At 37.0% G+C, this 25,621-nt stretch overlaps 1 protein-coding gene across 1 annotated transcript in view; it reads right to left on the bottom strand.

Moving 5' to 3' along the window:
* The window catches only part of Cpne8 (copine 8), a 204,357-nt gene that overhangs the window by 123,810 nt on the left and 54,926 nt on the right, over nucleotides 1–25,621 (bottom strand). Inside the window, exon 5 of the mRNA XM_027934231.3 lies at nucleotides 24,535–24,574. Within this exon, the coding sequence (XP_027790032.1) occupies nucleotides 24,535–24,574 (40 nt within the window). The remainder of the gene's footprint in view (nucleotides 1–24,534; nucleotides 24,575–25,621) is intronic.

The following is a 25,621-nucleotide window of genomic DNA, read 5'->3' as shown; positions in this document are numbered from 1 at the left end:
TTAAAAAGAAGCAGGGCGAAGGCCCAAACTAAGGTTGAAGCAAATGGTAGGGAACAGTACACGGAAGAGAGAAAAGATGATGAAAACTGTTCCTGCACATTGGGGGCAGTTGGGCCAGAAGAGGGAGGTGAAAAATAACTGAATCTAGAACGTGGCAACTAACAGAGTGGCTATACCATCATAAAACGGCAAATCATTTGAAGTTTGCTTTCAGGAATGCAAAAAGAACTCAAAGTGAAGCATTAAAATTTAAATTAAACATTCTTAACAGCATATCCTTACTAATTTCAAAACAGATTTTAAAATATGGTTATAGGAGTTTAATAAACCTAAATTCATCTAAATCTCATGATAGCTCGATAGAGCAGAATACTGAACATTTATTTGGAATAAATCATTGCTTTTCTGAGTCTGCTGCAAAAAAAAAATGCATGAGGGATTCTAGAACTCTTTTCTAAGCATACTTGCACTAATGGACAGCTGCAAATGTTACATATTAAATAGATTTGGCTGAGTAGTCTCAGTAAAAGCTATGTGATGTGATTATTCAAGAAAACAAATTAGAAAATATTGAGCATGTTTTAGATTAGGGTCCATGCCTACTAGCAAATAGAAAAGAACATCATTGAATCATCATTGCTGAACAAAAAAATTTAAAGGATTAATTAATATAATAGGCACTGACCATATTGTTATTACACATTGTGCCCCCATGTAGGGACAGCATTTATGTAGTAGTTTCTGTGTGCTGATATACTCCCTATCAAGCAGCACATTTACTATTCACACTGCAAAGACACCAAATCATATTTATCAACTACTTACTGTGTGGGAATGTTCTACCAAATTCATGTTTTAGCTGTTCTCATGATTCACATTTCCTATGTACATATATAATACTAGTAACATAGTATCCTTTAAATAAATATTTTAGATATTTTGGTCTGTAGTTAGATAAAGATGGAAATGAAAGCAAGCTAGCTCTGAGCTGCTTTATTGTTTCTTCCTCTACCATTGTATTCCCACTAATGAGTCATTACAATTAGATTATGGTAATATTTTCAGTAACAGGTCCAGGCCTAGTTCCACAACTCTAACCTACACATAGACCAAATCTACCTGGAATGTCTCCAGCTCCTGAGAAATGCTTCTCTTTATTCAATCATCTTTTTAGCCACCGGGCTTCCTCAAACCAACCATAAAATCAATAAATGTTGGAAATGATGAATTATTACATTAAATGATAATAAACTTAGAGAACTTAGTTTTGGTATCTATTTAAGTATAAAAAAACCATATTGCTAATACACAGGATGACTTCCAATACTCTTAAAATGTATCTAAATATCATCATTAATTCAGTAGGCGGGTGTTAAAACTGAAGGACCTAACAGTGAGAGGTGGAAGAGCTAAGAGATGAGCAGCACATTCAGCAAGAGGAGGCAATATATAATAATAATATAAGTTTCATGTTACATAGTTTTTTAAATTTTTTTTTTAGTTACAGATGGACACAATGCCCTTTATTTTATTTATTCCTTTTTATGTGGTGCTGAGGATCAAACCCAGTGCCTCACACATGCTAGGCAAGTGCTCTACCACTGAGACACAACTCCAGCCCATATTACATAGTTTTTAAAAAAATCAATCAAATATTCAGAAAGAGCAGTTCAGATTATTCCTGTACAATCTAAATCTAGATTTTATTACTAACAACTGGCTCAAACTCTAAAGAAGCATTGTTATATTATTAGGTTCCAAATTATTATTATACACATTTGTTTCTTCTTTTTTTATTAATATACAGGAGAATGTCTATTCTATGAGCATAATACTTTTATTCCTTCAAATTTATTGCTTTAATTATTTTTTAAGTACCAATAAATTATCTGTACCTAAACTATATTTTATCTTGTAGATTACTATTTGTCTATATTCATGAAAATTACATTAATATCATGGGCTTTAGTAATTTTGCATGTATAAAAGTGAAAGTGACTTCTCAGTAAAAGAACTGGTATTGTTTATTGGTCTGTTTGCTACCTTGCTTGCTAGGTACAAAACTTAATGTTTCCTGTATGTCCTTTAAAAAATTTATACATACATATACATGTACATATTCACATTTTTTATTTTGTAAAGCAATACAACATATGCCTTAAGAATGAAAATTATTAAGCTCTAAATTGCCTGTGTTCATATCCAGACTGATGCATTCATGTCTCAGTCTCCTAATCTATAGAATGGACATAATAATACCTACCACCTGGATTGTTAGAAGGACTACATAAAATAATTTATGCAAAGCACTTAGGACAGATGCTTGGAACATAAGCATCTAGTACTAAATGACTTATTCATCATCCTACTCCCCTGGGTGAAGGTGGGAGTTCATAACCCACTTGAATCAAAGTGTGGAATGTGATATGTCAAGAAATTTGTAATGTTTTGAACAACCAACAATAAAAAATTTAAAAAAAAATAAAAAAAAAGAATATACTTAATACTTGCTACAGGATTTCAATATTAGAGATTCTATAACTGTTTAAGTAAAATACTATATTTTCTCTTCCAAGACCATTTTACATTCATGGTCAATACAGGTTTGTTTAAATAAATGCTTATTGTAAATGCTATTATGAAATCCAAATGAGCCATATATACCAACTTGTGTTACATTTGACTAGTATACATAAAATCAACATACATATATAAAAGAGTGACATTTTGAAAACAATTATGTGCTGAGCCACAAGGCATTAACTGCAGTGGAAATGTCTGACTTCTATACTACTATAAAGTAATCAACATATGTAGTTTATTATTAGCATCATTATAAACAATTTCATAAGCATTCAATAGAGTAGTGTCTTTCTCCTGGAAGTTCCACTAAAGATGATCTTTAAATGACTTTCCTGTTTTATAAAGTGATCAATGAGAATTTGAAAATGTTATTCCCCTAATTAATAGATGAGTTAGATTGAAAGACATTAAATGGTTTCATTGATAGATCAGTTTTAATATAGTATAGTAATTGGGTGTAGTCAACTGTTCAGGAGTTAATCACTAGAGTTCTTCATAAGACAGAGACATGATTAGTTTCTTTCTATTCCTTCTATGTATTTCGTGATATGTTAACTGATTTTTAGCACATTCATACCAAGGCAATCAGAACTAGAGAACATACATAATAAAAATTTCTTGCTTTTGCAATATTTTAACAATTGTGGCAAAAATCAGTGGGGAAATTTACCTGCAAAAAATTTATTACTGGTTCTTACTAATATTTTATTGCTGCTACTCCTTACTAATATTTTAGACTTGCTTTGTATTTAATTAAATTAATATAAATAACATCAAGAGTAAAGACCAAGATGTAACTTAGTTAGGTTATGCACTGTGTATTATATGATAATCATTTTTAATAACTGAACACGGTACTTCTTTATTTCAGTAGTAGCTCCTTTTTAATGACTGTTAACACATTCACATGATTTTGGTGATAACACAAACTCAACATGGAAATAAATGGATTCAACATATTAGAACAATTTGCTGCATTTTAGCATTATAAAAAAACTTTATTTTCAAAGCAAGGATTTGTCTTTTGAATGGGCAGATCCACTTTCAAAGATGTTAATCCTACCTCCAAAAGATTAACACTTGTTTGGATAAATTACAAATATAGTTTAAAAAATTATACCTTAAAGCTGAATTTATTTCTTTCCCCCAGCACAACTGATGATTTTCAAGTTACTTGTGGCTTTCTAAGCAACCAAATGAGGCAATTAAATAAACCACTAAAATAAAATTAAGCTTTTGGTTGGGCATGATGGCACATGCCTATAATCCCAGTGGCTCAGGTGGTAAAGGCAGGAAGATGGTGAATTCAAAGCCAGCCTAAGCAATTTAGCAAGGCCCTAAGACATTCAAATTAAAATACATATGTATGTCAAAATAAAAAATATGTATATATATGTTTGTGTGTGTGCATTATATATATATATAGAGAGAGAGAGAGAGAGAGAGTGAGAGAGAGAGAGAGAGAATGAATGCTGGGGATGTGGCTCTATGGCTAAGCACCCCTAGGTTCAAACCCTGGTACCAAGAAAAAAAGAAAATTAATCTTTCAAGGAGTGGATGATCATGGATTAAAATTAATCCATTTTTAAATTATCTATGCATATATATTTAATATTAGTCAACATACATAATATATAAAATTTTAAAAAGCTATATACTATTCACAAATATAAGAATAAACCTATGTAAAAATATTTACCTCTTGGAGACATATCATTTTTGTAGTACAGCTCTCATCAATAAAGAAGCTTAAAATGGGAGGCCCGCTCACCCCGCCACCCCACGTCCCACAGATCCGGTGAGAGGCCCAGCTGGTGGCTGCACATGGAGAGCCACTCCACGCTGTGGTACCTTAATCACCAAAGCATGTCTCCACAGCCCAACATCAGGCTACATATAAACTTGAGATTGCCATGACCACGAAACTGGGATATCTCCACTTTATCAAGGGACAACAATAAGGACGTAGTAAGATGTCACCAAGGTCCCTGTGGGCCTGGCTGTACCAGAGGTTTCTCTACCAGGGATGCTAACAGTTATTCTGTTGCTGAGGTAACAGGGAATCTTGTATGGAGTTGCCTATCTCTTGTTTCTCCTAATAACAGCCAACTTCTTATGATCATCCTCTCCCTACATGTAATCTAATCACTCCATATTCTCACATCCTAACTCATAAACATCTCAGAAAACCCCCCAGGTCCCCTTATACCATTAGACACTACAAACCATTATACAAACTTATTGACTATATGGTAGAAAATAACTGAACTCATCTTTTCTGATTATAATGACTAAACTGTTAATGTAAAAATAGAAGCTAATTGATATATGGATGCACATTGGGTACATTGAGTAGAGTAATATTGATCTCTTCCTTAAAAGTGAGGTATAAGTAACCTATAGAGACACTATAAGACAACAGGGCAGAAGCTGACACATAGACATCATGAAAAAACAAGGGAGGAAAGTGCCTCAAACAAACCAAGATAGTAAAAAATAGAATCCATAGATAGTACAGTAGGTTAAGTGTCAGAGAATGAGCTCACAATATACATAACTTAAATAATTTGGGAATTAAAGAATGACCTAAGTGAGCAGATACAGGCAAAAATTGGGCACTCTAAAAAAGAGATAAGAGAACAAATACAGGTGACCATTGATCATACCAACCAAGAGATATGAGAGCAAATACAGATGGCAAGAGATTACTTCAAGAAAGAAATAGAGATACTGGAAGAAAAAAAGGGAAATCCTTGAAATGAAAGAAACAATAAGCCAATTAAAAACTCAATAGATACCATCACCACAGACTAGATCACTTGGAAGACAGGACCTCAGATGATGAAGAGAAAATATACAATCTTGAAAATAAAGTTGACCTCACAGTGAAGATGATAAGAAACCATAAACAGAATATCCAAGAATTATGGGATACCATCAAAAGACCAAACTTAAGATTTATTGGGATAGTGGAAGGTTCGGAGATTCAAACCAAACGAATGCACAATCTCTGCAATGAAATAATATCAGAAAATTTCCCAAGCATGAAGAATAAATTGGAAAATCAAACACAAGAGGCCTATAGGACACCAAATGTACAAAATTACAACAGATCTACACCAAGAGATATTATAATAAAAATGTCTAGCATACAGAAGAAGGATAGAATTTGAAAGGCTGCAAGAAAAAAATATCAGATTACCCATAAGGGAAGACCAATTCAGATCTTAGCAGACTTCTCAACCCAGACTCTCAAAGCCAGGAGATCCTGGAACAACATATACCAAGCTCTAAAAGATAATGGACTGTAACCAAGAATCATATCCAGCAAAATTAAGCTTCAAATTTGAAGATGAAAAGAAACTTTCCATGATAAACAAAAGCTAGAAGAACTTACAGCAAGAAAGCCTGTACTACAGAATATTCTTGGCAAAATATACCATGAGCAGGACATGAAAAACAACAATGAAAATCTGCAAAAAGAAGAACTACAATAAAGGAAAAGTTAACCAAAAGAGAAACCAAATAAAGCTAAATAACAAAAATAACCAAAAAATTACTGGTAATACAATTCATGTCTCAGTAATAATCCTTTATGTTAATGGCTAAACTCACCAATCAAAAGACATAGGCTAGTATACGGATTAAAAAAAAAGACCCAACAATATGCTGCCTTCAAGAGACTCATCTCATAGGAAATGATGTCCACAGATTAAAGGTGAAATGTTGTTGATAAAATATTCCATTCACATGGTTATGTAAACAAGCAGGGCTTTCCATCCTCATATCAAATAAAGCATACTTTAAGCCAAAGTTAATCAAAAGGGATGAAGACAGGCATTTCACACTGCTTAAGGGAACTATACATCAACAAGACATAACAGTTATAAATATATATGCCTCAAACAAAGGAGCATCTATGTTCATCAATCAAACTCTTCGCAAGTTCAATTGTCAAATGGACCACAACACAATAATTCTGGTGACTTTAATACACCTCTTTCACCACTGGATAGATCTTCCCAACAAAAGCTAAACAAAGAAACTATAGAACTCAATAATACAATCAATAATTTAGACTTAACTGACATACATAGAGTATATTATGCATCAACGAGCAAATGCACTTTCTTCTCAGCAGCACTTAGATCCTTCTCTAAAACAGACCATATACTATGCCACAAAGCAACACTTAGTAAATACAAAAAATTAGAGATACTGCCCTGCATTCTATCAGACCACAATGGAATGAAATTAGAAATCAATGATAAAATAAAAAAAGCTATTCCAACACCTGGAAACTAAATAATATGCTATTGAATGAACAATGGATTGCAAAAAATATCAGGGAGGAGATTAAAAAATTCTTAGAGGTAAATGAGAACACCATATAACATATAGAAATCTGGGACACTATGAAGGCAGTTCTAAGAGGAAAGTTCATTGCATGGAGTTCATTCCTTCAAAGAAGAAAAAGTCAACAAATAAATGACCTCACATTACATCTCAAAGCCCTAGAAAAGAAAAAAAAATCAACACAAAAAGCAGTAGAAGACAGGAAATAATTAAAATCAGACCTGAAACCAATGAAATTAAAACAAAAGAAATAATTGAAAAAATTGACAAAACAAAAAGTTGGTTCTTTGAAAAAAATAAATAAAATTGATAAAACATTAGCCATGCTAACAAAGAGAAGGAGAGGCTGGGGTTGTGGCTCAGTAGTAGAGCACTTGCCTAGCATGTGTGAGGCACTGGGTTTGATTCTCAGCACTGCATATAAATAAATGAATAAAATAAAGATCCATCAACATCTAAAAAAATTTAAAAAAAACAAAGAGAAGGAGAGAGAAAACTCAAATTAATAATATATGAGATGTAAAAAGAAATATTACGATGGACACTACAGAAATACAGAAGATAATTAGATATTATTTTGAAATCTTGTACTCCAATATAATAGAAAATATTGAAGGCATCAACAAATTTCTAGAGGAATATGGTATGCCCAAGCTAAATCAGAATGATATACACAATTTAAACAGATCAATTTCACACAAGGAAACAGAAGATGCCATCAGAAGCCTACCAACGAAGAAAACCCCAGGATCGGAAAAATTCACAGCTCAGTTCTACAAGCCATTTAAAGGAGAACTAACACCAATACTTCTCAAACTGTTTCATTAAATAGAAAAAGAGGGAACACTTCCAAACACATTTTGTGACATCAATATCACCCTGTTTCCAAAACCATACAAAGACACATCAAAAAGAGAAAATTTCAGACCAATATCTATAATGAATACAGGTGCAAAAATTCTCAGTAAACTTCTGGCAAATCAAATACAAAAACATATCAAAAAGATAGTGCACCATGATCAAGTAGGGTTCATCCCAGGGATGCAAATTTGGTTCAACATAAGGAAATCAATAAATGTAATTCATCACATTAATAGACTCAAAGACAAAATAATATGATCATACCAATAAATGCGGATAAAGCATTTGATAAAATAAGCATCCCCTTTCATGTTCAAAATGCTAGAAAAACTAGGGATATCAGGAATATATTTCAACATTACAAAGGCTATCTATGCTAAGCCCCAGGCCAACATCATTCTAAATGAAGAAAAATTGAAAGCATTCCCTCTAAAAACTGGAACAAGACAGGGATGCCCTCTTTCACCACTTCTATTTAACATAGTTCTCGAAACTCTAGCCAGAGCAGTCAGACAAAATAAATTAAAGGGATACAAGTAGGAAAAGAAGAACTCAAATTATCACTATTTGCTGATGATATGATTCTATACCTAGAAGACTCAAAACATTCCACCAGAAATCTCCTAGAACTAATAAATGAATTCAGCAAAGTAGATGGATATAACATCAACACCCATATTAAAGGCATTTATGTACATCAGTGACAAATCCTCTGAAAGAGAAACTAGGAAAACTACCTCATTTACAATAGCCTCAAAAACAAATAAAATACTTGGGAATAAACTTAAGGAAAGAGGTAAAAGAGCTCTACAATAAAAGCTACAGCATGCTAAAGAAAGAAATTAAAGAAAATCTTAGAAGATGAAAAGATCTACCTTGTTTGGGATAGGCAGAATTAATGTTGTCAAAATGATCATACTACCAAAAGCACTATACAGATTTAATGCAATCCCAATCAAAATTCCAATGACATTCCTCATAGAAATAGAAAAAGCAATCATGAAGTTCATCTGGAAAAATAAGAGACACAGACTAGCCAAAGCAATCCTTAGCAAGAAGAATGAAGCTGGTGGCATTACTATTCCAGACCTTAAACTATACTACAGGGCAGTAGTAACAAAAACAGCATGGTATTGGCACCAAAACAGACCTGTGGATCAATGGTACAGAATAGACAACACAGAAACTAACCCATATAACTACAATTATCATTTACTAGGCAAAATAGCTGAAAATGTGCATTGGAGAAAAGATAGCCTTTTCAACAAATGGTGCTAGGAAAGCTGGAAATCCACATGTAACAATATAAAATTAAAACTCTGTCTCACCATGCACAAAAGTCAACTCAAAGTGGATCAAGGACCTAGGAATTAAACCCAGGGACCTTGTGACTAATGAAAGAAAAAGTAGGCCTAAATCTCCATCATGTCAGATTAGGCCCCAACTTCCTTAATAAGATTCCTATAGCTCAAGAATTAAAACAAAGAATCAATAAATGGAATAGATTAATTTAAGATTCTTCTCAGCAAAAGAAACAATCAGTGAGGTGAATAGAGAGCCTACAGAATGGGAGTCAATCTTTACCACAAACACATTAAATACAGCACTAATATCTCTCTCTCTCTCTCTCTCTCTCTCTCTCTCTCTCTCTCTCTTTCGGTGCAAGGCAGACACTCTACCAACTGAGCTATGTCCCCAGCCCGAGCACTAATCTCTAGGATATATAAAGCACTCAAACACCTTAACACCAAAAAAAAAAAAAAAAAACAAACACACAAATAACCCAATCAGTAAATGGGCCAAGGAAATGAACAGATACTTCTCAGAAGAGGATATACATACAATCAATCAACAAATATATAAAAAAATGTTCAACATCTCTAGCAATTAGAGAAATGCGAATCAAAACTACTCTAAGATTTTATCTCACTCCAGTTAGAATGGCAGTTATCAAGAATACAAACAATAATAACTGTTGGCAAGGATGTGGGGAAAAAGGCAAACTCATACATTGCTGATGGGACTGCAAATTGATGCAGCCAATATGGAAAGCAGTATGGAGATTCCTTGGAAAACTTAGAATGGAACCACCATTTGACCCAACTATCCCACTCCTGGGTTAATACCCAAAGGACTTAAAAACAACATATTTCAGGGATATAACCATATCAATGTTTATAGCAGCAAAATTCACAATAGCTAAATTGTGGAACCAACTCAGATGCCCTTCAGTAGATGAATGGATAGGGAAACTTTGGTATATATACACAATGGAACATTACTCAGCATTAAAAGTGAATAAAAATCATGGCATTGGCAGGTAAATGGACGGAGTTGGAGAATACAATGCTACCTGAAGTAAGTCAATCCTAAAAAACCAAAGTCCAAATATTTTCTTTGATATGAGGATGCTGACTCATAATGGTGATGTGGAGGGAGTGTGGGAGGAATGGAGGCACTTTAGATAGAGTAAAGGGAAGGGAGGGGAAGGGAGGGGGCATAGGGGTAGAAAGGATGGTGGAATGAGGTGGACATCATTACCCTAAGTACATGTGTAAAGACACAAATGGTGTGACTCTACTGTGTGTACAACTTGAAAAATTGCGCTCTATATGTGTAATATGAAAATGAATTGCATTCTGCCATCATGTGTAACAAATTAGACTAAATAATTTTTTTTAAAGTTTGAAATATAACATGCTAATTGAAAATAAGTAAATATATTATTGCTAGTAAATATAGTTAGACAACTGACTTACCAAAAAACTAAAAAACCTACCAAACATTATTACTTATTATACTTTTATTAAAATTATTAGATATATGAAAATATTATTATTAAAGAATACTATTAAATATGATAATAATATCACAATGTTAATATTAAATGCTAAATCCTCCATAATGGCCAGTTTTACACACCAACAATACTACCTAATATAACTTAATGAGTGCTAAAATTACTCTCATCAAACCCATCCCAAGTATTATCCTAATCTTTATCTCAAAGTCTAGAGCAGATCTATAAGATGATATTAAAAATGTAAATGGGAAATATAACCCACTTATAAAGTACATAAACACTTCAGTTTGAATAGCTGTTTAAGGGTAGTTTTTACCATCTGTAAAGGACCAGAAAGAAGGCTACATAGAAAACATACCTTTTTTTTTTTTTTTTTTCTACCAGGCATCAGAGGATGATGTGGAGGGCAACAAGGCAAGAACTCTCAGAGGTGACAATTAAGAAGCACCTGACTAATCTGAGGGAGAGAATCATGTAAATATTTGAGGCAAAAGCATGCCACGCAGGAGAAAAAGAAAGCAAAAAGTCCCTGAGAAAAGAATGTACTCAGGAGGAGAAGGAAGATGGAGGCGAGGGGAGTGCATTGTCCCCGTGTGCTGCTTCACTGTGTGGGAGTATGACAAGTCAGGACGGCTAAAGGATATTTTGTTAGGAATTTCCAGCAATAGTGGGGTGCTCCGGAACCTGGAGGAAGGATTTCCATCGCACGAGGATTGGCTACGGGGACTCAAACGCGAGAGGTTTGTTGCACGGAGGGTAACACTGCTTATTCAGCAAATCGCCCCGCGGCTAAAGTCTGCAGAGCGCACTGGGATAGAGACGCAGGGTTACAGCGCTGCAGTTTCTGCCAGCCGCGCAAGCACCGTACTCAGGGCTGAATTCTGGGTTCGAGACGGGGGAAGGAAGCGGTCCATCTCGGTTCTCCACACCGGTCAGACCACAGAGGAGGCCAGCAGCCACCATGTTGGTAAACTGACGTCACCACCCCTGGTTTCGACTGACCGCAGCTCATTCAGCCATAGATCAGGTAATTTCAGGCTGCAATTCGCCTGCGGCTTGCAGACAGATTGCTAGGGTTCAGCGCCTGGGTGCTTCTTAGAACCTGATCCTATCGGAGCGAACACCGAGCGCGGGGCGGCCGAGTTCCGGCTCCCGGAACCGTCCCGGAACCGCCCTGGCCCAGGGTTGCGGAGCCTGCGGAGGCTGCTTCTTGGACCCTGCGCCTATCAGAGCATACACCAAGCACTAAGCAGCCGAATTCCGGCTCCCGGAACTGAGCCCGCGGGGACTGCTTCTTGGAGCTTACACTTATAGGAGCTTACACAGAGCACGGAGCGGCCGAGTTCCGGCTCCCGGAACTTCCCTGGCCCGGGGCTAGGAGCCCGCGGAAATTGCTTCTCGGGCCGGGTCCTGCTGAGGGCCGGTCAGGACTCACCCGTTGCTTTGGTTGCCTGGCAAGGGGAACGAAATGCTGCCATTCGCATAGGATACCAACATGGCAGAGATCGGATGTCAGCAGAAAGTGGCGGAGGAGAGAACTTCATCAATACCAGCGGTGACATAAGCAGTTGGTCTCCTGGTAGGAGGGGTGAGGCACAGTCACCCGAGTCTCCTCAATTTGTCCTCGAGCCAGAGGGGAGGAGCCGGGCCGCCGCCAGCGCCCAGAGCAGGCCCAGCGACTCGCCAGCGTGGTGACCGCGTGACCCCAATTGGAGAGGGGGCGGAGCGGAGCCGCCACCCGCAAGGTGGGCAGACCCGCGACCCAGTGGTACATGGGCGTGGTAGGAGGGGCAGGGCAGAGCCGCCGTTCGCGCGGGCAAGGTAAACAGACCTGTGACAGCCTGGCGGGTCAGGCCCAGTGGCTTGCCAGTGTGGTACACACATCACCCCAACTGGAGTAGGGGCAGAGCAGATCCTTCTGCCACGCCCGGATCAGGCCCTGCTGGTGTGGTGGTCACGTGACCCCAATTGGAGTGGGGGCGGAGCGGAACTGCCACCCGTGTCCGCAGGGCGAGCAGACCAGTGATCAACCTGCAGATCAGGCCCAGGGGTCCGCAGGCGTGGTAGGAGGGGCAGGGCAGATCCGCCGCCCGCGCCTCCAAGGTAGGCAGACCTACAACACACCGGCGGATCAGGCCCAGGAGCCTGCCGGCGTGCTACAAACACCACCCTAATTGGAGTAGTGGCAGAGCAGAGTCGCCGCCCGTGCCAGGAACAGGCCCAGCAGGACTGCAGGCGGGGTAGTCACGACACCCCAATTGGAGTAGGGGCAGAGCAGAGCCTCCACCCGTGCCCGAAAGGTGGGCAGATCTGCGACCGACCAGCGGGACAGGCCCAGTGGCCTGCCGGTACGACAGACACGTCACCCCATTTGGAGTAGGGGCAGAGTAGAGCCGCCTCCCGCGCCTGCAGGGTAGGCAAACCTGCAACCGACAGGCGGATCAGGCCCGGTGGCCTGCCGGCGTGGTACACTCGTCACCCCAATCGGAGCAGGGGCAGAACAGAGCCGCCGCCAGCTCCCAGAACAGGCCCAGTGACCTGCCGGCGTGGTAGCCACGAAACCCCAATTGGAATAAGGAGAGAGCAGAGCCGCCGCCCGCACCTGCAGGAAAGATACGCAAGCAGTATGAAAAGACAAGGAAAGAAAGGACCACAAGCAATGCAGGTCAATGCAACTTTAGAAGAGGTAACAGCTGCAGCAGATGGAATGTCAGATAAAGAATTCAGGATATACATGCTTCAAATGATCTGGAGTATCAAGGAAGACATTAAACAGCAAAATCAGACAATGAAAGATCACTTCGACAACGAATTACGCAAACAAATCCAGGAAGCAAAGGATCAACTATACAGGGAGATAGAGGTTATAAAAAACAAACAAACAGAAATCCTAGAAATGCAGGAAGCAATAAACCAACTTAAAAACTCAATGGAGAATACTACCAGCAGAGTAGAACACTTAGAAGATAGAACATCAGACAATGAAGACAAAGTATTTCAACTGGAAAAGAACATAGACAGCTCAGCAAGACTGTTAAGAAACCATGAGCAGAACATCCAAGAAATATGGGATAACATTAAGAGACCAAACTTAAGAGTCATTGGGATACAGGAAGGTACAGAGCTCCAAACCAAAGGAATGAGAAGTCTACTTAATGAAATAATACAAGAAAACTTCCCAGACTTGAAGAATGAGACAGAATCCCAAATCCTAGAAGCCTACAGGACGCCGAATGTGCAAAATCATAAGAGATCCACACCTAGACACATTATAATGAAGATGCCCAACATACAGAATAAGGAGAGAATTTTAAAAGCTACAAGAGAAAGGAAGCAGATTACATTTAGGGGTAAGCCAATCAGGATAACAGCTGATCTTTCAACACAGACTCTGAAAGCTAGAAGATCCTGGAATAACATATTTCAAACACTGAAAGAAAATGGGTTCCAACCAAGAATTGTGTATCCAGCGAAATTAAGCTTCAGGATGGAGGATGAAATTAAAACCTTCCACGATAAACAAAAGTTTAAAGAATTCGCAGCTAGAAAACCATCTCTTCAAAACATCCTCGCCAAAGCATTACAGGAAGAGGAAATGGAAAATAACAATGAAAACCAACAGTGGGAGGTAGGACAGTAAAGGGGGGGGGGAAATAATCAAAGAGGAAAACAAACCATGTTTAGTAACAGAAATAAACAAATATGGCTGGAAGAACAACCCATATCTCAATAATAACCCTAAATGTTAATGGCTTAAACTCACCAATTAAGAGACACAGGCTAGTAGAATGGATCACAAAACAAGACCCAACAATATGCTGCCTACAGGAGACGCATTTGATAGGAAAAGACATACATAGGCTGAAGGTGAAAGGTTGGGAAAAATCATATCACTCATATGGACTTCGGAAACAAGCAGGAGTGTCCATACTCATATCAAATAAAATAGATTTCAAGCCAAAGTTAATCAAAAGAGATAAAGAGGGACACTACATACTGCTTAAGGGAAGCATACACCAACAAGACATAACAATCATAAATATTTATGCCCCAAACAATGGTGCAGCTATGTTCGTCAAACAAACTCTTCTCAAGTTCAAGAGTCTAATAGACCACCATACCATAATCATGGGAGACTTCAACACACCTCTCTTGCCACTGGACAGATCTTCCAAACAAAAGTTGAATAAGGAAACTATAGAACTCAATAACACTATTAATAACCTAGACCTAATTGACATATATAGAGTATACCACCCAACATCAAGCAGTTACACTTTTTTCTCAGCAGCACATGGATCCTTCTCAAAAATAGATCATATATTATGTCACAGGGCAACTCTTAGACAATATAAAGGAGTAGAGATAATACCATGCATCTTATCTGATCATAATGGAATGAAACTGAAAATCAACGATAAAAGAAGGAAGGAAAAAGCATACATCACTTGGAGAATGAACAATAGGTTACTGAATGATCAATGGGTTATAGAAGACATCAAGGAGGAAATTAAAAAATTCTTAGAGATTAATGAAAACACAGACACAACATATCGGAATCTATGGGACACATTGAAAGCAGTTCTAAGAGGAAAATTCATTGCTTGGAGTTCATTCCTTAAAAAAAGAAAAAACCAACAAATAAATGATCTCATACTTCATCTCAAAATCCTAGAAAAAGAAGAGCAAAACAACAGCAAAAGAAGTAGAAGGCAAGAAATAATTAAAATCAGAGCTGAAATTAATGATATTGAAACAAAAGAAACAATTGAAAAAATTGACAAAACTAAAAGTTGGTTCTTTGAAAAAATAAACAAAATCGACAGACCCTTAGCCATGCTAGCGAAGAGAAGAAGAGAGAGAGCTCAAATTACTAGCATACGGGATGAAAAAGGCAATATCACAACAGACACTTCAGAAATACAGAAGATAATAAAAAACTATTTTGAATCCTTATACTCCAACAAATTAGAAGATAGTGAAGGCATAGATAAATTTCTTAAGTCATATGATCTGCCCAGATTGAGTCAGGAGGATATAGAAAACCTAAACAGACCAATATCAATTGAGGAAATAGAAGAAACCATAAAAAGACTACCAACTAAGAAAAGCCCAGGTCCGGATGGGTATACAGCAGAATTTTACAAAAACCTTTAAAGAAGAACTAATACCAATACTTTTCAAGCTACTTCAGGAAATAGAAAAGGCCAACATCACCCTGATACCTAAACCAGACAAAGACACTTCAAAGAAAGAAAACTACAGACCAATATCTCTAATGAACCTAGATGCAAAAATCCTCAATAAAATTCTGGCGAATCGGATACAAAAACATATCAAAAAAATTGTACACCATGATCAAGTAGGATTCATCCCTGGGATGCAAGGCTGGTTCAATATACGGAAATCAATAAATGTTATTCACCACATCAATAGACTTAAAAATAAGAACCATATGATCATCTCGATAGATGCGGAAAAAGCATTCGACAAAGTACAGCATCCCTTTATGTTCAAAGCTCTAGAAAAACTAGGGATAACAGGAACATACCTCAATATTGTAAAAGCAATCTATAATAAGCCTCAGGCTAGCATCATTCTGAATGGAGAAAAACTGAAGGCATTCCCTCTAAAATCTGGAACAAGACAGGGATGCCCTCTCTCTCCACTTCTGTTCAACATAGTTCTCGAAACATTGGCCAGAGCAATTAGACAGACAAAAGAAATTAAAGGCATAAAAATAGGAAAAGAAGAACTTAAATTATCACTATTTGCAGATGATATGATTCTATACCTAGCAGACCCAAAAGGCTCTACAAAGAAACTATTAGAGCTAATAAATGAATTCAGCAAAGTGGCAGGATATAAAATCAACACGCATAAATCAAAGGCATTCCTGTATATCAGCGACAAATCCTCTGAAATGGAAATGAGGACAACCACTCCATTCAAAATATCTTCAAAAAAAATAAAATACTTGGGAATCAACCTAACAAAAGAGGTGAAAGACTTATACAATGAAAACTACAGAACCCTACAGAGAGAAATAGAAGAAGATCTTAGAAGACGGAAAAATATACCCTGTTCATGGATAGGCAGAACTAACATCATCAAAATGGCGATATTACCCAAAGTTCTCTATAGGTTTAATGCAATGCCAATCAAAATCCCAACGGCATTTCTTGTAGAAATAGAGAAAGCAATCATGAAATTCATATGGAAAAATAAAAGACCCAGAATAGCAAAAACAATGCTAAGCAGGAAGTGTGAATCAGGCGGTATAGCGATACGAGACTTCAAACTATACTACAGAGCAATAGTAACAAAAACAGCATGGTACTGGTACCAAAACAGGCGGGTGGACCAATGGTACAGAATAGAGGACACAGAAACCAATCCACAAAACTACAACTTTCTTATATTTGATAAAGGGGCTAAAAACATGCAATGGAGGAAGGATAGCATCTTCAACAAATGGTGCTGGGAAAACTGGAAATCCATATGCAACAAAATGGAACTGAATCCCTTTCTCTCGCCATGCACAAAAGTGAATTCAAAATGGATCAAGAAGCTTGATATCAAATCAGAGATGCGCCGTGTGATAGAAGAAAAAGTTGGCTACGATCTACAGTCGGTGGGGTCGGGCTCCAAATTCCTCAATAGGACACCCATAGCACAAAAGTTAATAACTAGAATCAACAAATGGGACTTAATCAAACTAAAAAGTTTTTTCTCAGCAAAAGAAACAATAAGAGAGGTAAATAGGGAGCCTACACCCTGGGAACAAATCTTTACTCCTCACACTTCAGATAGAGCCCTAATATCCAGAGTATACAAAGAACTCAAAAAATTAGACAATAAGAGAACAAACAACCCAATCAACAAATGGGCCAAGGACCTGAACAGACACTTCTCAGAGGAGGACATACAGTCAATCAACAAGTACATGAAAAAATGTTCAACATCTCTAGCTGTCAGAGAAATGCAAATCAAAACCACCCTAAGATACCATCTCACTCCAGTAAGATTGGCAGCCATTAAGAAGTCAAACAACAACAAGTGCTGGCGAGGATGTGGGGAAAAGGGTACACTTGTACATTGCTGGTGGGACTGCAGATCGGTGCAGCCAATTTGGAAAGCAGTATGGAGATTTCTTGGAAAGTTGGGAATGGAGCCACCATTTGACCCAGCTATTCCCCTTCTTGGTCTATTCCCTAAAGACCTAAAAAGGGCATGCTACAGGGACACTGCTACATCGATGTTCATAGCAGCACAGTTCACAATAGCAAGACTGTGGAACCAACCTAGATGCCCTTCAATAGACGAATGGATAAAAAAAATGTGGCATTTATACACAATGGAGTATTACTCTGCATTAAAAAATGACAAAATCATAGAATTTACAGGGAAATGGATGGCATTAGAGCAGATTATGCTAAGTGAAGCTAGCCAATCCCTAAAAAACAAATGCCAAATGTCTTCTTTGATATAAGGAGAGTAACTAAGAACAGAGTAGGGACGAAGAGCAGGAGAAGAAGATTAACATTTAACAGGGATGAGAGGTGGGAGGGAAAGGGAGAGAGAAGGGAAATTGCATGGTAATGGAAGGAGACCCTCAGGGTTATACAGTGGAGGAGGTAGAGAGATAGGAGGGGAGGGGAGGGGAGAGGTGGGGAGGGGGGAGGGGGAGGACGGGAAAGGCAGCGGAGCACAACAGACACTAGTATGGCAATTTGTAAATCAATGGATGTGTAACTGATGTGATTCTGCAATCTGGGTATGGGGTGAAGGTGGGAGTTCATAACCCACTTGAATCAAAGTGTGGAATATGATATGTCAAGAAATTTGTAATGTTTTGAACAACCCACAATAAAAAATTAAAAAAAAAAAAAAAAAGAATGTACTCAGGTACTCCAGGTACTCGTGGAAAAGCATGAGAGCCAGTGGATTAGAGCAGAATAAGCAAGGAAGGTGAGAACAGGAGAAATCACAGGGGCTACAGCACACCTAAGAGAGGAGAAAGTCATGAGTACATTGAATAGAAAGTGACTATCCTAACTAACTTGCTTTTAAAATGACAATTTAGGCTCAGCTCCTTCCACCAAATTTCTAAACGGTGAAGTTTCTTCACGATTCTATCCTATTATTTTCTCATTTCTACTGCCTTTAGGTGACTTTGATTTCCAACTGCACTGGCTGATGGTTCCTGAATGTATATTTCTAATCTCCAGACACTGCCTAATCAGTGTCTCCATGTGGATGCTTACTGGGGTCTCAAACTTAACATGAACCAAGCTTTACCACTGGTTTATCAATCTTCATTCCTTGCCTCAGTCTCTTCCTCCCCAATGACTTTCTTGCATCAATTGCATCACTATTTACCCAGTTAATAATCCAGGAGTCATTCCACCTTCTCTTATTTTTTATACCTGACATCCAACTCATCAGCAATCATCAGCAATCACACATAAAAATACATTACAAATCTGACCACAACTTCTTACCACTATAATGGCTTTAACCACCAAACGTTGCTCACTTAGCCAAATTGCAACATAGCTGATCTCCTTAATTCCAATCTGGCTTCTCCTCTTCAACTATCATAGCCTTCATTTAAATGCACAAATCAGATCAGGTACTCTCCTGTGATATCCTCAAAAAATAAACCCAAATTTATTTTTTATATGTGACCTAAAAAATTTCTGTACCATATGTCCCTTTCCAAACTAGTTCAATCCACTCTCCTCATCATTCATAATATTCTATACTTGCCAGCCATCTTTCTGTCACACCAACATACCAAATTTTCCTGTCTCAAGGCCTTTGAATTGTTGTGCCTTTTTTCTAGAATACTATTATCCCACATTTTTGGCTGTCCCCTCTTTTTCTTCAGTAAGTATATACTTAGGGTGAAAACTGGAATAACACCATGCTGTTCAGTTGAGGAGCATCTCAGCTTCTAGCTAACATTGCTTTTCCAATCTCTCTCTCTCAGTATTACTATCTTACTAATGTAACTTTTATAAAGAAAATTTGTTATTTTAATCATTTATGTGAATTTTGTTCATTGACTAAATCTTCCCACCTCACCTTCCCAATTCCAAAATGTAAGTTGTTTTAGGACAGAGACCTTGCCTATTCACCAGCATCACAACCGTGGCTGTAAAATATTTGTTGCCTGACTATATAAATACACACACACACACACACACACACACACACACACACACTAAAATTCAGTTTGGTTATATATTTATTAACTAAGTTTTATAATATAATGAAAGAATCTTGCCTCATTCATAAATCTGTTCCTATGCAAAAGTTCGTTTCATGGTCCAAATAATTTTCAAATGAAATTGAAAATACAACTAATCTACACTAGAAGTTTATATGCATGATACTTATATCAAAGAACACACATGTCTTTATTGAAAGCTAGTGACTTGTGGCCAAAATAATCCAGTAAGCCTTTATCAAGTGTGATCAATTTTAGTGGGTGCCTTCTGAGATCAATCAAGTGGATAAATGCATTTTTGATTGCCTAGTGGGGATGAAATTTTAGTACACAAAGTACAGTGTCATTGTCATCTGGTCCAGCATACTGAGAAGGATCCTAGATGCACAAATTCTAGGCCTCTGATTAATTGTTTTATTAATTATTCAGTCAATGCAATTAAATTATGCAAATGAAAGGATGTTATATAGTTCTGCTAATAGCATTGAGATGAGTGGGTTCACTGGCACCTCAGAGAACAAAGTTGGAATTCAAAATACCATTTTTTGCTCATAGTACCTAACACTTTCTGGGAAATATATTTTAGTAAAGATATTTCCTCAGAATCACAAAAGGGACAAGTACTATAAAGGAGGTGTGCTTGGATTCCGTAATTTTTCACCTGGAGTACAATGTTTTCCCCTGAAAAGTTTTCCGCTACCAGCAGAACAAATCAGTTATATGGACCCTTTATATCTCACCTAATATTCATTTGTAGTATTCAAAATCTAAAATAGATTTATTTTCTCTAATAGTATTTAAAAAAGTTTAACCCAAGACCCTTGAGTACTAGACACCAAATAATATCAACCTAATGGGAATTCTTTCAAAATTATCAAAAATTATGATGAAAAATAAAAGATTCTCTTGCTAAAAAAATATCTTTTGTAAAACAGAAAAAAAGTACCTTCACTTCACATGCAAGCCTAAATACTCAGTAATCTTTCTTAAAAGGTTCCAGTTTATATTTCACTTTGTAAAATTGGCAGGTGCACAACCTGCCTTAAACATTCATATCCTTAAACATTCATATCCTCAGGGATTAGCCCTAGTTACTTATTGGTTCCTCTGATTTTCAAATGCATCATGAATTTCTTTCAGGCTGAATGAGTTATATGTTCTTTACCTAAAATCTGTTCTTGGTGCTTTCAAGTAAGGAAGGGCTTTTACTGCTGTTAATTTCAAACAAAATTTCAAGGCAGTCATCTCTAATAATTCTTACAATAATTCAAAATCACACTTCCTTTCTCTTTGACATGCTTCACCCACTTACAAATGGAGGCACTTATTAACCAACTTATCCTGTCAACTGAATATATTTTTAAAATTACAGCACAGTAATATAAAGAACAGATTAAAAAGTGAGATAATGTGAACCATAGGATTATATGGGAGACTATGCAAGACTTCAGAAAAAAAGGTGAAGAGAATTTGAACTAAGGCACTAACAGCAAGAAAGAACACAGAAACAATTCTTTGTCATAATAACAGGATTCACTGATTCACTAAACGTAGAGTGTGTGACAGAAAGTTGTTAATGATGCATCCAAATTTTCTAAGCAAACTATGTTGATGAATTATTCCCAAGGCAGATAATATAGACAAAATAACAAGATTGACATGAAAATGGTCATAAATTTTTTATATATTTTGGTTTTGCTTCTGTAAGCCATCTACTAAAAAATCCTTAATAAGCGATCAGAAACTCGATTTACTTGTGTATACACAGGGATGGATCAACCTTTGGGAGTCATCGGGTTAAGCTATGAAAATGGTGGAGTTCTTCCAAGAACTTATACAGTAAGTTGACATAAAATTTTAAAGTAATTGGTAAGAAACACTAATATTAAGATGGTGGAGGAAATTAGCTTTATAATAAGTAAACAGAGAGGTAGGGGAAGAAGCCAGGAAGAAGTTTCCATGGAATTCAGGGGAAGTGAATATTTTCTAGAAGGGAACAGTTAATTCTGTCCCCCAAACTGAGGAAGCCAACTATGGTAAAGAATGAAGAGTGGGCACTAAATCTTGACCCACACTGTGTTAGAGTAGTATGAGTACAAGTGGAAACCAGAATCCAATTAGGTGAAAGGAGAACGGGAAGGAAGGAAGTTATGATACAAACCCAGGCATCCTTAAGATGGATGGCGATGAGTGGATAGTTAAAGATGTATCATGAGGGTAAGTCAGAATCAAAACAAAATACTTTAGGATGGGAAAAATATGAAACTTTGCTTGTAGGGGAAAAGGATATTTCCCATAAAAGAGAAATATTTAAAATATGTATCTTTCATACCTTCGATGAGACATATGTCATATAGTATCATTTAATAATTCCTGATCATTGAAGAAGACAGCCCTGTCTGAGGCATGTTCCCATTCCATATACTACTTTCTTCCCTAAACACAAGAAACTGTGTTGGTAGGAACCATCATACTTACCCTCCAAATATCCATTTAATGGAATATCCCTAACTGCCCAGTTACAATGCCTTCTGAATAATTTGAACTAAGAAAAACAGAAATTATATTCATGGAGAATGAGGACTTAGAAATCTATGATCAACCAGGGTTAGGGAGTTCATTTTTCCATATGTAAAAAGATGGATAAACAGAGATACCTGTTCTTTAGAGAACAAAAGATCAGAGAAAAGGCACAGTAAAAAGAATATGTGGCCTCAGAGAGAGAGAAAGTGAGGGAAAGAGTAAGAGAGGGAAATAGAGAAATCTAAGTATTTCAGTTCCAACCCACTGCCTGTTTCCAGCTTCAGTTCTTATGAGGCCAAGCTATACATGATATTTATGAGATGCTCCTAATCTTTAATAAACCCCTCTTTTCTTTCCTTTACTGAGGTAACATGATTCCTTTCCTCATTCTTCCAAGGATATTTGGAAAACTTCCGGTACAAAGGTTCGTAAAACAATTCAAATGTCCATTCACAATGGTGTGCGTCTGCCCATGGAGAGCAGGAGGGTGCCATGGCAGCTGCAATGAAATTAATTATGGAGAGGATGAGCTAATTACAGCATTTTTTCAATTTATAGAAAAGTCAATCACTTTGAATATTTTGGAACACTTCTTCACATGATTCTCCTGCTTGCTTTATCATACCAATAAATACCCTACTTTCTTCAAAGAAATAAAGAGTAGTGAATTGTCACTTTTTAAATCAACAATCCAGGTTCCTAGTTTCCCCAAATTTATCTCCTGGCGTATAATAATCCTTTTTGTTATCTCTCTCCTCTGAATTACGACATTCCACCTATCTTAAGCTACACTGGATAACAATTGCCCATCTATTCAATTTGAACCACATACAAAAATAAAAAATCCCTGAGGACAAGTCCTGGTCCATCTGGCCTCCCAACCCTAGTACAAGTGTCAATTCTGTCTGTGTATTCAGTTTTCACTTTGAATCTTGTTGAACCCTTTTCAGGATGCTAATTTCACCCCCATTCAGCCCTTCCTACTAGGTGTGGTCTGATTTCTGTTCTCAGGTGGAGGGAATGCCAGTGCCTGCCTGGAACAATTCACTCTCTTCCTCCCCTCCTGCCACTGCCTTTCAATGGCCGCACTCAAGGACGCTATGGCTCCCGATTTGTAAACTACCCCAGGTAGAGTTACTGTCTCACAAGTGAAGCCCTTAAGAAGGAGGAATGGGTAGAAGAGGTGGGGGGTGAGATCAGGACTACATAAGAAATTTTAAAAACTGCATGTGATTTGAGGACAGAGTGAATATATCCTTCCTGCTCACACTGAACCCTCAGAAACTGGCATGTGCCTGGACTAAGGAGTTTCTCAGGAACTTTATAAACCTTGATAAACAAAGGAACTAAAGGGAAAGCAGATGACAAATCACTCCACCCAAACACAAGTAATTCCTGTTCTTTCAGAACTGAAGGCTTCCAAAAAGATACAAGCTCACTATTTCATCTTGCTTAAACTGATCCAAATGATAACAAGGAATTGTCATTATCTCTTAAATATAGAAAATATAAAATAAGAAGTTCAGTTCATTTTACTTTTCTTTTAATAAGTTTCTCCCAAAATTGATTCTCAGGTTCTTTCAAAATATTATTTATAGCCAAGGGAGGTGGCTCATGCCTATAATACCAGCAACTTGACTCAGGAGGCTGAGGCAGGAGATGAAAAGTTCAAGGCCAGCCTCAGCAACTTATTGGGCAAGACCCTATCTCAAAAGATAAAAAAAATTAAAAGAACTGGGGATGTGGCTCAGTAGTAGAGCACCCTGGGTTCAATCCTCAAACCAAATAAAAGGAAAAAAAAATATTATTTATAGCCTAGAGTGGTGACACAGGTCTGTAATCCCAGCTATTTATGAGGCTAATGCAGAAAGATCAACAGTTAAATTCCAGCCTAGCCAACTTAGCGAGACCCTGTATCAAAATAGAAAATAAAAAGGGCTGGGATATAGTTCAGTGATAAAGCATTTGCCTAGCATGTGTGAGGCTTGGGATTCAATCCCCAGTAGAGAGGGAAAAAAAGAAATGTTATTTATTTTCTATGACAATCACATTACATGAAAAGTTATAAACACATAATTTTAATATTAATAAAATCATCATAGTATTAACAATAAATCATCATATAATATATATACTATACAATTATCATTAAAACATAAAAATATGAACTTACATGTTTGGACAAGTTGGGGCTCTTTGAATCAACATCATACCTGAAAAATTGAAATATAAAATTCAAATTATTGCCACAAAGTAAATCTAGAAAATTAATATTTTCCAATATGTAAAAATAAACAAAAAAATACCAAAAGAAAGAAAAACTTAGCAAATTAAGAATTTTCTAATAATCTGTGGCCTATCTGCAAAAGAAAGAGTTTACACAACCCTGATCCTTTTATTTTTACAAATCTAGGAAGTCTTACTATTTGCCTAATCATCAATTCTGTTGTTTGAGAAGTTTAAAATTTATCTTTTTGGGGCATCAGCAGGATCCTAGTAATGCTCAAGTAACTTCAAAACTCTGTAAGAACTGAAAACTCCTCTTCTTTGGATATAAGTTATAAAATAAACAGGTCCCCACAACAGGCTGTCATTTTTATACATTATAATTCTTATTTAATGTCTTAAATGCTATTATAGTTGCTATTATAATTCTTAATGTCTTAAATAGTATTGTTAACTTTGGAAACTGAAGTAATGAGAGTATTTTTCCCTGATCACAGGACTTGTGCAAACTGAGTGTTTCTAGAAATAGGAATATATTTCCTTGGGACTACTCCATGTTCTGCTTTTCCCTGGTTGATACCAAAAATCCATTATCTTTTAGATTTTGGGATGATATCATTCACCATCACTTTAGCCTCTTGCTTTGAAGAGTCTTTAGAAATGGAGAGACCACTAATAGTCAAAATAACTTCAATGTGCCAAATTCTTTCATAGGAAAATATCTATACTGGTTCCAATCTTTCTCCCAAATCCCATTCCCTTCATATGTCTTGTGAGTTGCTTCCTACCAAAAATTAACTCTTTTTTAAGGTTAATTAAAGTCTCTCATGTATAAATACTGTTTTCACAATGAAACAAAGCATCTCAATCAATAGGGGGGGGGGGGACAGTTTATTGAGTGCCCTGATGGGCAGAGATGAGCTCACTCTCTAGCAAAAAAAAATATTTACCACAAACTGGCTTTAAAATTGTATGATATAAAGAATATCATATGAGAATAATAACAAAGCACTCTCAATTTCACATCAGGGCAC

Source organism: Marmota flaviventris, chromosome 3, assembly GCF_047511675.1.
Source record: "Marmota flaviventris isolate mMarFla1 chromosome 3, mMarFla1.hap1, whole genome shotgun sequence".
Lineage (NCBI taxonomy): Eukaryota > Metazoa > Chordata > Mammalia > Rodentia > Sciuridae > Marmota > Marmota flaviventris.
This window is presented reverse-complemented; position numbering and strand designations above follow the sequence as displayed.